Raw genomic sequence first — 15,910 nt, forward strand, 5'->3', positions numbered from 1 at the left:
AGGGGAGTTGTCTGTGACTCTGCAGGTACACACCCCGTTGATGCCTTTGAGAGGGACGGACAGTCCTGTGTGTATGTATGTGTGGGTAAGTCAGCATTTGAAGCAAGGACTGGTTCATTGCAGTCCAGAGGGAGTCAGTGATATGACAGCAGCTACACAGAAGCATGCATATAAACCTCCATAAAAACACATACACACCTATAATCATGGCTGACGATAATCAAGGCAGGAGTTACAGAGAAGGAAGTGATGAACCAATAAAAAAGTATGTTTAGTAAGTTTAACTGCATCATACATACAGTATGTGAGATACTTGGCTATTAATGTTATATCCCATTTCATATCGGAAATGCCGAAAGGTTAAACAAAGCTATAATAAAGGCAGTTCAAAAGGGACCTGACACAAAAAATATCCTCTTATGAAAATGAGAGGAGTTCCATTCAACAACAACACAGACTTCCTGGATCTAAGGGTGTGCTATAGCTTACATACAGTAACAGAATATAGTACATCTGGTGCAGGATAGACAGTACAGCAGGGACAGGAACCCTGTTCTTGTCCCTAAACTGAGCAGCAGCATTGCAAAAATACAAAGAAAAGACAATACAGAGGACTTAAGTGATGAATGATAGGTGAAGATGGCTACACCTCTTCAGTCTCTAGTAGTTGTCTCCATGAGATAAAAACCTCATCCAAGAACTCCTAACTCTGCATTTTACACTCGTTTGGTGTTAAAATTCTGCAATTCAAGCTTACACCTGACATATTCAAGGGTCCGTGTGATTCATCATCAAAGGGTGCATAAGAAGTTCTGTGTGCAAATCCACGTAACCACCAGTTAGTGTGCAATCAGTAGCTGCAAGAACACTGGAGAACCACACACAGCACAGACTTTGGAGAAAGACAAGAAGTCAGGCACTACCCACGTATGTACAAATAAAGGCGACCAAATGTCAAATAGAAATTGCTTGGACTCAAGGAAGTGTGCATCACCACAGTAGAAACACCCTCATAGATATACTGTACCTCCTCCAAGCGGACAACAAAGGGCACAATAGGAACAACTACACATCAGTGGTTTCTAAGATTCTGTAAAGTATGACCCTGACCTTGTTATTAGAACAAGAAATCTGTATCTGTTTAAAAAGCTTAGAAAGTATGTAAATACACTATTATGCCTTTGTGGAGGTTTCATGTAGCAACAGTAGTTAGAAATACAAAATTGATCACATATTTTGTATGCAGGTCAGGCGCTGCAATGGATACAAATACAAAAGTTAGAAAAATGGTTCCTTAGGGAACAAAAAACCCATTCAACCAGGGTCAGACAAACTTATTCATGAGCCTTGAAGAGTCTTTAATGTCAACATTTCTTATCATTAAAACAAAAGACTTAACTAAAACAGATATGATTGTTATCTGTTGCTGCGCCCCTGATAATGAAATAAACATAAAGCATGTGGTTTTCATTTGAGTTAAATTGTATTTTAGATACATCAGCAATAATTTAGTCATTTGAGGTCTGAATCAACACCTCTAGTGTTTATACAGACTTTATAAAGTCACCATATTGCACTGCTGTAACTGTATTTCGTGGTGACGGGAGTCAATGTGTAGCAGTCAGCTTGTCAAGAGCAGGACTCAAAGCTTACAACCCCGGTTCGTGTCCTCCACAGTGACCCTGCAACTACTCACTCTTAACTCCGTTTTAACAGATTGAAGGCAACTTGACTTCGGCATCTGCACACACACTACCTCTCCTATCCCTCTCCTTCTCCTGAATTGCTCCTTGATTGTCTGTCTGTATCAGAGCATTTCATTAGACAAATGCAATAAACCAGGAGGCCCGCTGGATGGGTGGATTATCACTGAGGAAGCACTTTCTGGGATAAGGGCGAAGAAAATTAATAAAGAAAGTTTTTTTTTCTTTTACACAAACTTACTGAATGCAGTTTTTTCCTCAGCTTCTTTTTTTCTTTGCTAATGGTATGTGGCTTGTCCTCAGACAAATCATTGGGAAATGCACAGCCAGAGAGAAAACAAATTAAAAGGAAACTGCAAAATTAAAAAAGTTCTTGAAAAGTGCAAGGGAGGAGTAGGTTTGTGCTTTTGGCACTGCGGTGATTAAAACATGAAGCACTGGCTCAGACACAAGAATCACATCAACTGTGAAAGAAGGAAGCAGCATTCATATCTGACCGAAGCTGGTGTGTTTTTTCCCCCAATTCTACCCTGTTAACATACAAGCACGCCAAGATGAGTAGTGTATAAAAAACTGCTATATGAGGACTTAAAGGGAAAAACATTACCATATTTAAATATGTATTCATTCTCGGCTTTATGCTAAAGGCTACAACTTCATTCTCACCTTAATTGCAGTGGAATAAAAGGCAAAAAAATGATACCATCCAAGGGCATATAACGCTTGCAGCACACCGATCGCACAAGCTGCTGGACTTGCTGTAAAACAGAGAGTTAAGCTGACCATGTCCACCCACACATTCTACTGGCCACATCTATAAAGTCCTGGAGGAGAGAAATACTGGTTTACACTTCAATAAAAGACCTTTTTCATCAACTCTGCTGCTCTGACTACATCTGTCTCGCTGCAATCCAACAATCAAGGTCAAATATGTGAGAGAGAGTTTGTGTGCTGTAAGAAAGCAAGTTCGACCCCAGTGCAGTCAAAACAATGGAAATCAAGTACGTATACATTGCAGCGAGAACTTATTTACATAGCTGAGTGACATGAGGCGACATTTATTATAATGATATGGCAGACATGTTTAGTGTTAAACACATTCACACCTGCATTTGATGGGCCACAGAGCAGCTCTTCAAGGGATGGTGAGAGTTAAGCTAACTAGCTAGCAAGTTTCTCAGTGATGTGAAACCAGAGACCTTTAAGACTCAAAGCTGAATCCCTCCCTTTTTGTTCAATCATCCAAATTATCTATCAATGTTCTATTTATCTTTAACACCAGTGTTCCTGTTGTTCCTGTTGTCTCTGTTATTTCATTATTTTAAACACCTTTTTATGAGGATTTGTTGGATTTAACAACACGTCGATTTAACAGCAGAGACTACATGAATACTTGGTTGATTTCCACACAGTGTAATATGAGTGACTGAGCAGTCAGGTCCGTGTTAGTGGATTCTCTGCCCTTAATACAAACACACACAGAAGTGTGCGTCCGCATGTGCCTGTTGTGTTTTTTTTTTTTTTTTTGCCTTCACCTGACACTATTTCATCCTGATCAATGCCTTTGTCCTACAGACCTAAAGCTCGAAAGCCGTGGCCTGTTGCCATGGTTATCTCTATTTGAAACCAGAGGGATTAACCTCTTGGGGAGATGGCTTGGGAGAGCAAGAGAGAGAAAGAAAGAAACAATGACATGGAAGAAAAACAGAGAGAGGAGAGCAAAACAAGAATCAAAAAGTCAGAGAAAAACAACTAGGACTTAGAAATGTGATAGAACTACATAAGGTGGCAGTAATACAAAGGGAAGAAGAACAAATATATAGGAATGTTTAAGTAAATGTAAAAGAACAAAATATATTTTAATTTTAATTTAATTTAAAAAATCGTATACATCTCATGTTTCAGATAATGTTGATCGCACGTTTATAGCGTGAATGTCCCGAGCAAACAGCAGAACCTGGAATAAATATTTTAGTAGTTGTTGAACGCAGCACTCTCTTTGTCTTCCTGATAAAGCTGAGTAGCTTCCTTTCATTTTAAATGGGAGCTTTTCCTTAATAAGGGATCAGCTCCAGGTTTTTAAACAAATTTGATTATATATATATATGCCTTACAAAGAAAATACAATTGAATTTAATTGAAAAATGACTATAATCAAAACAATACACAATCAACGTTCTACAATGAATAGTCAAACACAAAAACAATAATGTCACTGACTTTATTTATCTCTACTACAATTACTTCTTAAACTGTGGTCTGGCTTGGTCTGGTTTGTTTTGGCAGTACAGAAACCACAAGCTAAATATTGGGATTCAACCATTGAGATGTTGGTTTTTCATTGCTTTATTATGAAAAGCAACAAAATGTAGCCACCGTCATTACACTTTCATAACAAGCAGCTCAGTAAACGATCTCCTTTCTCAAACTGTAGTGTGTGCGTTTGAACTGAGCTCTTTGGTTGAAGATCAGTCTGTGCAATACAGGTAACACATTAAAAGCACACGTAGAAATATGTAGGGGGATTAATTTAATCTGCTGGCAGGAAATGAGAGCATTTCAGCCGTACTAGCTTTGCATCAGAAGGTGGTTGTTTGAAGACACAAGTTCTTTGCAGTATGCAGGCGCTATGAAGATGAACCAGTGGTGTGTGTGTGTGTGTTGCAGCGGTGCTCAGATCAGAGAACAGAGATTTTTTTTTCACCATCTTTAGATGACAAGGAGAGGGCACAGTGGGGGCAGCTGACAGCTTGTTGGACCAAGGTTATTTACTTTTAGAAAGGGAAAACCAGACTGAGTCAGCAAATATTAAAGGGCAGTCACACACACACACACACACGCAAAGACACATGGACATACATTGACATGTCACTATTTCATCCTATTTCAGCATGCAGCCTCACACTGCAAAATCCTCCCACCACACCCCCGCACACACCACCAGGAGTTTAAATGGTCTCATCACTGGAACACCATTGAGAAAACAGCAGCCTAATTACCATGATATCCTCTACCAAGGACGCCTCATGACAGCACACGCACACATCTATTCATTCTACCTGTACAAGCCACATCCTCACCTCTTACAAAGCCATTAGGCTCTAACAAGGGTTCTTAAACCTTCCCAGTCCAACCTGAGAAGGTTTAGTGACCTCCTGAGACAAGAGCCTCGTTAAAGCTTCATCACAGGAGCGGCCACCACTGCTGCCATGTATCCCGTTATGGCTCCCAGCTGTGTCATAACCCCAAAGTGTACTTATATAGGATATGATAACCAGGAACCCACCACTAACAAGTCAACCAATTAATAAAGACCTTTGCACTGAGGTACTCTGTACACACACATAGATAATAGGCAAAGGAATCATATGATTTATTACGAAAGCCCGCATAGTAGCATCCAAGCACATATCAATATTCACAGGAGTAGCCAGGAATTTGTATCCACCTGCTGACCCATGGCTGTTAATGCCCAGTTTGCCCTCACCGGCCAGAATGTTAATGCTATAAGGGGACAGACAGTGGCAGTGATCTAGATTTTAAACTCATTTCATTCTCAGCTAAAATCCAAGTAAACCTGCTGAAGTACCTGTTACACAGACATATTTTTGTATATATATGTCTGTGTATATATATATATATATATATATATATATATATATATATATATATATATATATATATATATATATATATATATATATATGTGTGATGAGCAGTTTTATTTCACAAGATCATCTTATGTCCTTCATTTTTTAGAAAGACTTGACACCTAGGGCACAGCTCATATACAGTATGCATGCTCTAATATACCAGTATATGCCATGTTTGCTCTTTTAAATCAAATTAACCCAGCATTCATGTGAACAAATAAGCACTAAAATGTTGGCTTTTTCAGTATATTTAAGGAAGCAAATATTTGACTTCTGACATGTATTGATATTATTTTTCTTTGCTCACCCAGTTATTAGAGATGATTAAAAAGCAGGTTAGTGAGTGTCACAACTATCAGCAAGCATCGCAGGTGTCCAACTCAACCATCATCACAGCTCCTCTGTCTAAACCAATACCAACAATTGACCCAAAAGATCTCAATAAAGAGGCATTTCAAGAGGGATACAGGTGAAATGGAAGTGTGATTGAAAGAATGAGAGGAATAAAAGAAAGAGAAATGAGGAGGCAGGTTAGATGGACTGAAAGGCACAGCAAGAGAAAATGCTTCATTGGCTTTCAGTGGGCATGTTCAGACTCAGACGTACTAAAAGGTTACAGCATTTGATTTGTGATATTCTACTCTATAGGCCCTCTCTCTCTCTCTCTCTGTCTGCAGGAGCAGTTTGGCTACTGCTGTCCACAAAGTTTGATCGATGGCTGAATTATGCCATCGGATTGTGAAGCTAGCCGACTCTGCTGTCTGCCCAATGATAAACAACAAACATGCCTGGCCACCAATAACAATGAGAGATGTGAGGACTGGGCCGCCAATCAGGAACCAGACCTAAAAGTGTCCCCATAAAATGGGGACATTTCAGTCGGGCTCTCTCAGAATCATTAACATACTTCACTCATACATACGTATACTCCTTAGAGTGTGTAGAATAAGATTTTAAATGTAACACCACCCATTTCTTCCTCTAAACCTCCTTTTCTTCTACCCTTTTGTTTCCTTCCTGTACTTCCTCTTTCTCCTTGATCACCCTGCATTCCTCCCTCTCAGACTTTAGGCTGCCCACTCCATATTCACTCCATCTCTCTCTCTCTTCTTACCCTCCCGTGCTACAGTATGGGCTTCCCACTCCTTCCCTCCATCAATCTCTCTCTGTGCATCCTCCCTCGCTCTAGCAGCCCACTCAAAGGCTAATTCCACAGAGGCAGAGAATGTGAGGATAGACGTTTTATAGTGTTTTCCAGTTATCTCTGTCCTTATAGAGCTGTTCTCAGCCCAACTCCATCAAACCGAGCACCTCCCCCACTCTCCAGCTGCCTACTCTATTCCTCCTCTGGTCACCGTAATATTTCCCTCATTCCTCTTTGTTTACTGTTCTCTCAGGGGTAATGCTGGGGTCATACTGAATCTGAAGACTGTAATTCCTAAATGAGGCATTCACCATCTGAACAGCACCTCTAACAGAATGATTCCTGGAATAAGCCTCAAACACATGTTCTCATATTCTTCGAAAATAACAGTATGTTAAATGTTATTGGTGTAGCTAGTTCTTTATATGGTTACAACACAAAGCTATGAAGATAATCACTTTGTTCTGGAACCCACACTGTACATGTGTAGACAAACTTAAAGGAGAAGTTGTGCTCCTGGGTGCTGCACCTACCTGGGGAAATGCCCACTACAATCTGTAGGTACTATAATGACTACAAAGAGCCACAACCCTACTTCAAAGACACCAAACTATGTCATGAAGTTCAAATATTCAAACATGTACCAAACAATAAGAATTAACACAAGATTTGTGACTACCGCTTTGCATTTAAACCATTATCAAATTACAAGCAACACACACACACAAGTATATGTGCAAGATTTTCTCATATATATATATATATATATATATATATATATATATATATATATATATATATATATATATATATATATATATATATATATATATATATATATATATATATATATAAAGAAGGAGAGAGAAAAACTTAATATCCAGCTTTAGAGCTCTTTTTCTTTCAGAGTGGAGCCATTGCCACTTATCCACCACCCAGTTTTCCCTTTGCTCTATTTCTGCTGCCAGCCATGATGCAGGGAACTGCAGAATTCATAGAGTGGTAATTGCTGCTGCCCACTGAGATTACCACACATTATAGCCAGAAAGAGATATAAAGCTAAAACACACTGACTTAAATTAACAACCAGGGACCTTCATATGAAAAATGTCAGTGTTGCTAATCTCTGCGCTCAACTGATGCAAGGATTCAGACTGTGGAGAATATATTTTATATATTTATTTGATAGTAGGACATTTAATTATTATTTATTTATTTGCAAACCCTCACCAAAGGTTTTGACAAGCTGAGGTTTTACCTGGAGGCCAGGGCCTAATGCTTTTCATCAGCACATTACATAAAGTATAAGTATGGGCCCTACTTTTGGATAAATGGCTTGTGTATCACTTTAGCTACAGTACTGTGCTCTAGGCTAGTTCTCCCAAACAACAAACTGATAAGCTACTCTTGTACTGTAGACACCATCTGAAAGAGAACCAATCACTAATGTTATTTTCTAGACAGTACACTTTATACACTTTAGGAGACACATTTAGGAGACATTTAAGTTTAAGAACCAGTTTTGAAGTCTGCAGATCACAGTATGTGATCCTTGATGGTAGAATACACAAGTTAGTAAAACAGTACCTAATAAATAAATTGTAAAGTGTCACAAGAAATTTTCATGATTGTGTTAATGATAAGAATTTGTTTCATTAGCAATGCAACAGACGCATTAATCAGCCAAACACCTATATTTGTCTTCATTTTCCTCTCCATGTCTCTCCCTCTCACACTTTCTCTGCCTCCTATCTCCTTCTTTTCTTTTCTCACTTATCCACTTAACTCCTCCATCCCTTTCCCTCCCATCACCATCTCCACACACTAACAAAAAAAGACACAGACACACACACACAGACACAGCACAGGGCTGGTAATGCAGGGTTAATACAATTGGAGAGCAGCTGATGGTTGTGCACATTCAGGCCAGATTACATTTAATTCGATTGGGTTTCACTTGCTAGTATCCCACCCTCTGCTCTCTCCTTTTCTGTCTTCCTCCTCATTGTCCTCCTCCTGCCTTTGCTGAATCAGAGACATCACAAAAACACAGGTTCACAAAGAGTAATACAGCGTGTGCACACACATACATCAGCTTTTACACTCTCTATGAATACACATGAACACGTCCTTGTCTACTTCACTGTCCTCCACTCTTTTTTAACCAAATATGATTCATTATCTGTTTACAATGTCACCTTTGCCTTGAACCAGACACAAGGATGGAGCACATGGGAGAAGAGAGAGAACATTATAATTACTCAATTGTCTGAACACTGATTTTAAAATAGCTTTTAAAGGTATTTTTAAAAATATGTGCAGGCTGGACCTCTGGAGGGGGAAAAGAGAAATTTTGTGGTAGCAAGGCAGCACAAATTTGATCCTGTTGCACTGAACTAACCACAAATATAATGCAAAAGTCTGCAAAAAAATAGTAATATAAACTTTGTTTCTTATTTGGGTGGCAAGATGATGCCAGGCTCAAAAAAACAATGCTGCAGAGAGATAAACAGGAAAAGCTGTGCACTGGTACTTGTAATGTAAGGACACAACCTTTCCATATACAGACACATTATATTATTATGTGTTCACATTATCATGCCACCACAGATCAGATGCTCAATTGTGAAAAAGCAGAGAGCTGTTAACTACATGTTCTTATTATTGTATGATCAAATTGTATGATCAATACCATTAATCTAGCTTGTTAACATCCACTTTTAAATGTGACAGCAGAGTCTTGACAGCATGAATTGCTAACAACTGACAAGCAACGTGATGACGGTTTTGTTTTTAAGAGAGGAACAAGCAGTAAATCAAAATTTGTAAGAAATGCAAGCTGACATTTGGAGACTCACCACAGAAGTTGCTGACATGTGTTCCAGCAACACCAGCTGCTTCCAAAAACTGATTTATCCTCTTCTGAAAAATCTAATTTTCACCTTCACAGTGTACAGTTCCTTCCAGTCCAGTTCTTCAGCAATACATTTTCTCTGTTATGGTTCTGATCTAATGTGTGTGTGTGTTTTACAGGTGCAGAGGTCTGCCGGATCTTAGTGCACAGATGTAAACATGCACAAACCTGCATAACAAATGAGGTTTTTCTGTCACAGTTTGCTTTAGAAAAATAGATCCATCTGTCCATCACTATATTTGGCTGAGAGAGGTAACAGGGCACAGGATAACAGAGCCCAAAGAAAGAAAACAAAAATAAATACACTTAAACAAACAGGAAGAGAAATAGGGTTGAAAAACAAAGATGGCACCCAGAAAGAAAGAGAGAAGAGACAATGACAGACAATCAGAAAGCAGCAGAGAAAGAGAGAAATGCTCGCGTCTTCTTACGAATGTGTTTTTGTCTACGCTCATCTTTATTTTATGTCTCAGTTGGCGCTGTTGCTCTTCTCTTCCCATCAGTAACCTCAGCTGTCAGATGCAGAGATGCAGACACACACACACAGACAAGAAAGCTTGCACACATGGTTTACATCAGTAAACAAAGTCCAGGGAACATCCAGTTTCTGGCTTTTAGACAGACAGACAGACAGACAGACAGGCAGGCAGGCAGAGAAAGACAAGAAAGTCAAAGGCAGGCAGACAGACAAGCAAAGAAATAAAGAAGGGAAAGACAGAAAGAAAGCCCCTGCACTTCTCTCTACCCTTCACTCTTTGTCCTCGCTCAACCTTATAACTAATGACTCTGGAGGAGGCATTGCAGCACCTGCTCCAGACAAATACGCGCACACACACAAACACATACAAAGCAAAGGTGAGAAAAAAGAGGAGTGAAAACAGGAAGGTTGCAGGTGGGGGGTCAGTTAAACTAGGGCAAAGAGAGGGAAGAGGGGAAGGTAAAAAGGAGAGGAGAGACAGAGAGGTGGAGAGACAAGAGGTTCCAAGGACGAAGTGGAGGGGAAAGAAGAAGAAAGGGAGAAAAGAAGGGAGGAAGGTGTGAAGTGTCACTGCCAGTGGTACCATCTCTCTAATTAGCATAGTGACCTTGGTCCCGTGTAACTGTTATTGCGCACACACACCCACACACACACACACAGGGTTCATAAGCACAGACTCCGTGCCCTGAATTTTAATACACTGTATTTTAAAGTTGCTGAATGTTTTTACATACTGCATACATGCAGCCTCATCAGGCATGTGTGCTACTGCAGAAGCTAGCTCCTAAAAACAATTACTGAGACACCTCAGATGAGATATATTGATGGTAAAAATGAGGGAGCATTTAAAAAATCTAGTGTGAGAAAGGAATTGTAAAAATAAATTGACATGTTTAATAGGGATTCAGTGGAAAAATACTCAGAGACAATGAAGCAGAGGCAGAAACTGTGAGTGAGCCGGCGAGAGAGAAAGTGGGAGTACAGCTTCAGTAGTAATCATCTTTCAGGTCAACAGTAATTATCGAGAAGACCGGGAATGTGAAAGAACAGACACACACATGCACACAGACAAACACACAGATGCACACACACACACACAGTTTCTTCATCTGCCTTCATGGTTTGCTGTATCTTCTTCCTTTGTCTTGTTTATTACACAACAAGAAGGTTCCAGTGAGAGCTGTAGGGTTAATGGACAAAGGTTTCTCACCCTGGATGCAGTTAAACATACACACCAGCAGGCTCATCTCCATTCAACAGCGCTGTAATTATTTCACAGGTAATATCAGGACGTTACTGTAATGATGGTTAACTTAGAGGTTGGCAAGTGATGATTTACAGCTGCTGGTAAATGTCTTGCTCTGATTTCATGTAGCACTAACTTTCTACAGTGTTTAATTTTTGGGCTTTATCCGGCCTGACTTAACCTCTGTGCAGTCCAAACACCTCTCCCTGACAAATTTTGTCCTTTCTAGACATCTAACATCTTCAGACAAAGCATGTTCTATTTTATGTGATTTAAACACTTTATTCACAGCTCACATGCACCAAAAAGTAGACAAGAAAAGTGTCTGTTACTTTCACAACACCAGTTCAAATGTATTTATAAATAGGGACAGTAAATCTTAATAGTTTCAAGGTGCTTACACAAACTGTAAGATGTAACCACACCTCCGCAGCTTTAGTTTGCTATAAAACAATCAGTTTACAAGGCAGCATTTTTCTGTAGTAGAGTGAAACGTGTCGGCTTTCTAGCAGCTAAGGGTGACTCGTAAAATAACTTATATAAAAAAGCTGTGTTGTTACATGCATTGCAACATATGTTTTACCAAAGCTATTGGATGTTTAGCACTCTGACGGACGTCAAATGTAAATGCCAGGTTTTGGAGTTTCTTCCTTGGTTTTGCTCTACTGGATCTGGTTGTTTGGCTACAATGGCTACAAGTGATTTCAGTATCACAACAGTAACTCTTATTTTCCAGAGTTTTTTCTAACCACTTCTTCTCCCCTAAATAATCAATAGTGGTCTTTCTTTCCCCCTTCTACTGTCACCTCATCGCTTTGGTCAAATAACTCTCAGCTATCTTGCACATTTAATGTAAGAACAAAAGCTTTCCATCCCAGCTAACCTTCAAAATCTCCTCATACTCTGATGAGGGAATCAGTGTGTTCAACAAATCTGTCTCAGTCAGTCTAATTAAAAGCAAGATTTTGGCAAACCCCTTATTAAGCTGCTCATCTTACAAAATCCAATGTTGGTCTGATTTACTCATTGGACACAGATTCTGGAAACTTAGGTGGGACATCAGCAGCTCTCTGCATAATTCGTCCATGAAACAGAAAGAAGTCTGTGTAATTTCATTTGGAATTGACTCCTTGCCCTCTATTCCATCCCTCCGGAAAACTCAATCTACAAGGAGTAGAGGGTTCTTCCCTCTATAATAACAACTAAACACATCAACACTGCCCCCTCTGAATGCTCCCACCCAGCCACCCCTCGCCCTCAAGCCGTTAGGAACAAAATAAGAGATGGAAGCCTAATGAAAAGAGGTTTAATAGAAGAACAAGGCAAAGGTGGCTCAGAGGCCTGCTGCTGTTTAATTCAATGGGATGTTCCTGGTGCCTGAAGACTGGACCATTTTAATTGCACTCCTCTCTCATTTTTTAAAAGGAAGTATGCAGCGATACAGCCTTAATGAATCTGAAAACAAGGCAGGCTATTCAGTGTCTTTCAGTCTTTCTCTTACAGGCATAGAAGGATAATGTGATTGTGCTGGTTAGGCCCACATGTTTTGGCACAGCACTGCTGTCTTTAAGTGCCAGCTACACACACAAACACACACTGCAGAGTTAGCTGCATGCATTCCCTATGAGAGGAGAGACACCAAGCTTCTATAAGGAGAGGTAGTGGATGTTAAAGCAGGCATTTAGATTTGATTAAACTCTACCACACCATCCTTCTCATTTTCTCTGTCTGTCCCAAACACTTCGACGTGTGCACGCAGACACACACAGACACACACACACATGCAGACACATACACACACACACACACATGCAGACACACACAGACACACACACAATCCCCCAATATAAAGAATTATTAAATTAAAATAATTCTATTAAAATAAAATAGCAAGACAGAAAACAAAACAGGAACTCTAATCCACCTACTCCATGTTTTTCTCAATCTGTACAGGAATTTGCTCAGATTAATTGATTAGCCAGACTAAAGCAGTATCTATTAGCATCATCAATGTAACTACATCTACAGGTCATTATGCCAATTATCATAATGTAATGTAATAATTAAAACAAAACAAAACATCTTTGCCATTGACTCTCCTCAGGGTTCACAGCAGCACACAAAAGCCAAACACCTCAACAACGAAAACAAGTTACTCAGACCAGAGAGTGCAGGATGGGATGAAGCTTACCTTCGCCATCTGTGCCTGGACTCCGCTAGCTTTGAGCGAGGCCACAGCCTTCTGGGCTGCTGCAGGGCTGTCAAAGTCCACAAAGCCATAGCCTGTGCTCACAAATACACACACCAGGCATAAACAGACACAAACACACAGACACACACAGAGAAAAAAATAACAAAAGAAATTCTGATTAGACACAGAGCAGTGCTAATATGTATAAGAGCTGCAAATCCAATCTAGTACATTTGTCAAGATCAAAGTCAGTTCATGTATTTCATAAAAAGTTTCTAGTTCTGCTGCCATTAATTGTGTTTTAGCAAAGAACATTTTGTGACATTAACAGCTACAGTATTTCGCACCAAAATAGTTAGAACTGATGAAGCTGGAGGAAGGAGCAGCAAAACATCTTCAAGGAACTTTAACAAGTTCAGCGGCCCTGCTTCAGGGTCTTGGTTTAAGCACAGATATATATGGACACATATAAGGAGAACTGGTGTCATAACACTATGTTTATGATCCAATGTTTCGTGGGTTTTTCTAATGGAACAATTTCAGCACACTTCCACATTGATTTGATGGCTGCTCACCATACATTCTGTGTAGTTGCATGCTGTATGGCTCAATCCTGAAACAATCTACTGCCTTCCTATTGTCTGACATTTAATATCTCACTCTACTGCATGAGGTCATTTTGTCCCCGCGCTGCACTAAATCTATCTGTACATACAGTCCTATAGTAGTGCTCAATATCTCTGCAAGAGCGACATCATGAAAGATTCCACACATTTAATACAGCAATTAAAGTGATTCAGAGTCATGTTTGAAGAACGAGAACGAGCTTCAGTCGATTTTATTGCAATATAGTCTGCGTCAATTTGTGGGTCTCTGTGTATGGACTATATATTTGTGACACTATTGAGGCTCTGGGGATCTATGCTGAGCCTGCAAGAAGCACTGGAAAAACAAAAATGTCTGAACACCCATGCATGTTACTCATAACTACGCCCTGTTTCACCAGGTCACATGTGAGCGGCTGGAAAAAGATGTCAAAACAATCTGTCTGCAGCGTGACTGACAGTGAGCACGCAAATGTGTGTGTGGCACATTTAAAACAAACTCATTTGTGTGAGAACGACTTTTACGGTGTTGATATGAGACTAATAAAAGAGAAATATTGACACACACACATGAAGCCATAGAGAAATGTTCAGAAAGCACAGCAGCTTTGAAACTCCAGCTGTAGTCTTGAGTGGGCTGCTGCATGTTAACACAATTAAATGATCCTCTTTCAAAAGCCTCATTTATTACAATCCTAAATGTAAACATGCGACACACACACACTTTATTTCTAACATCTGTTCTTGCCTGTCTTTTTCAGGGTTTGGAGCCATGCTCTGTTTTGCTGATAAGCAGATGATTTTTATTGTTCAAAGGCAGATTTTGACAGCAAGGTCTGTACAATACTCACAAATATTTATACTGTTACTAATGAGAAGCTCAGAACACAAACACACATGCAACTTCTTACTGTGGTACACACGTTAGTCACACTGGCAAACAAACCATAGAATGGTTGATATATACAGATACACAGGGAAGAGATTTCTGCAAACATATGCAAGTTTGCATATATGCACACACACACATGTGATTTTGTATTTCATCTATATTTGTCTAATTAGGGCCACATCAAAACCGTTCCACTAATTGAGAATGCACATACAGTATTCATCAGTTGTGTGCTTTCATTTTACTCCAGCAATATTTGAAAAGTTTCACGTCTCACTAATGGGTGTTTGTTTAACTATAGAATGCAGGGTCCATGTTCACCATATTACTGAAACAGAGGAGCATTACTTTCTACTATTACTGATTTAAATGAAAAGAATATTTAACTATGTTAGTTATTAATGTCAAAAAAAGAGTTTAGTATTCAAATATGTGTGGGTGTAATCTGGGTGTAATCAGCTGATTCTGCAAGTTTCTGGCTATCAAACTAAAGGCTTGAGACATTAAGCTGCATTGTAACCAGGAGCTGCTGCTCTGTTTACTGTTCAACTGTGTGGCTGGTATTAAGTGTGTCCTTAGCATTACAGTACCAGAAAATTGAGTCCATGTCTCAGGAGTTTTGTACGTGCTCAATAAATAAAATATTGAGTTGTTCAAGATGTTGGCATGTAATCTAGCTTTGCTTTGCATATTTTAGTTAGTTCTCATATCTAAAAATGTCCGGGACTCAGGGTGTATTTTTCACTCCTAGTATAGGTGTGTCACCTCACAAATACATTGCACCAGATCATATTCAATCTCCTCCAAGTGCTCGTCTAACTGACTAGCTTGATGCAACAGAACATCAGCCTTGAAGAGAATGTGCCATTTGTTTTGAGTCTAGTCATCACTCTCTCCACTTGGAGGAGATGTATTTTCTCCAGGGAGATCAGGGGTCAAGTATCAAGTGACAGGATACACCTCAGGTTTATGGATTCACTGTAAAGCTCAAGGACACAGGGTGGACGCCTGTTGAGTGTCCTGCCATCCATACCAATGGACGAATCACTAATTTGTACATTTACCTATAATCTCTCTTGAGTAC

General features: G+C 39.6%; 1 protein-coding gene across 4 annotated transcripts in view; it reads right to left on the minus strand.

Annotated features, from left to right (window-relative positions):
• The window catches only part of LOC114448194 (RNA-binding motif, single-stranded-interacting protein 3-like), a 90,409-nt gene that overhangs the window by 34,309 nt on the left and 40,190 nt on the right, over positions 1-15,910 (minus strand). For all 4 annotated transcript variants that reach the window (XM_028424972.1, XM_028424971.1, XM_028424975.1 and 1 more), the window contains one exon: positions 13,330-13,421. In XM_028424972.1, coding sequence (XP_028280773.1) covers positions 13,330-13,421 — 92 coding nt within the window. The remainder of the gene's footprint in view (positions 1-13,329; positions 13,422-15,910) is intronic.

This window comes from Parambassis ranga, chromosome 16 (genome assembly GCF_900634625.1).
Source record: "Parambassis ranga chromosome 16, fParRan2.1, whole genome shotgun sequence".
Classification (NCBI taxonomy): Eukaryota; Metazoa; Chordata; class Actinopteri; family Ambassidae; genus Parambassis; species Parambassis ranga.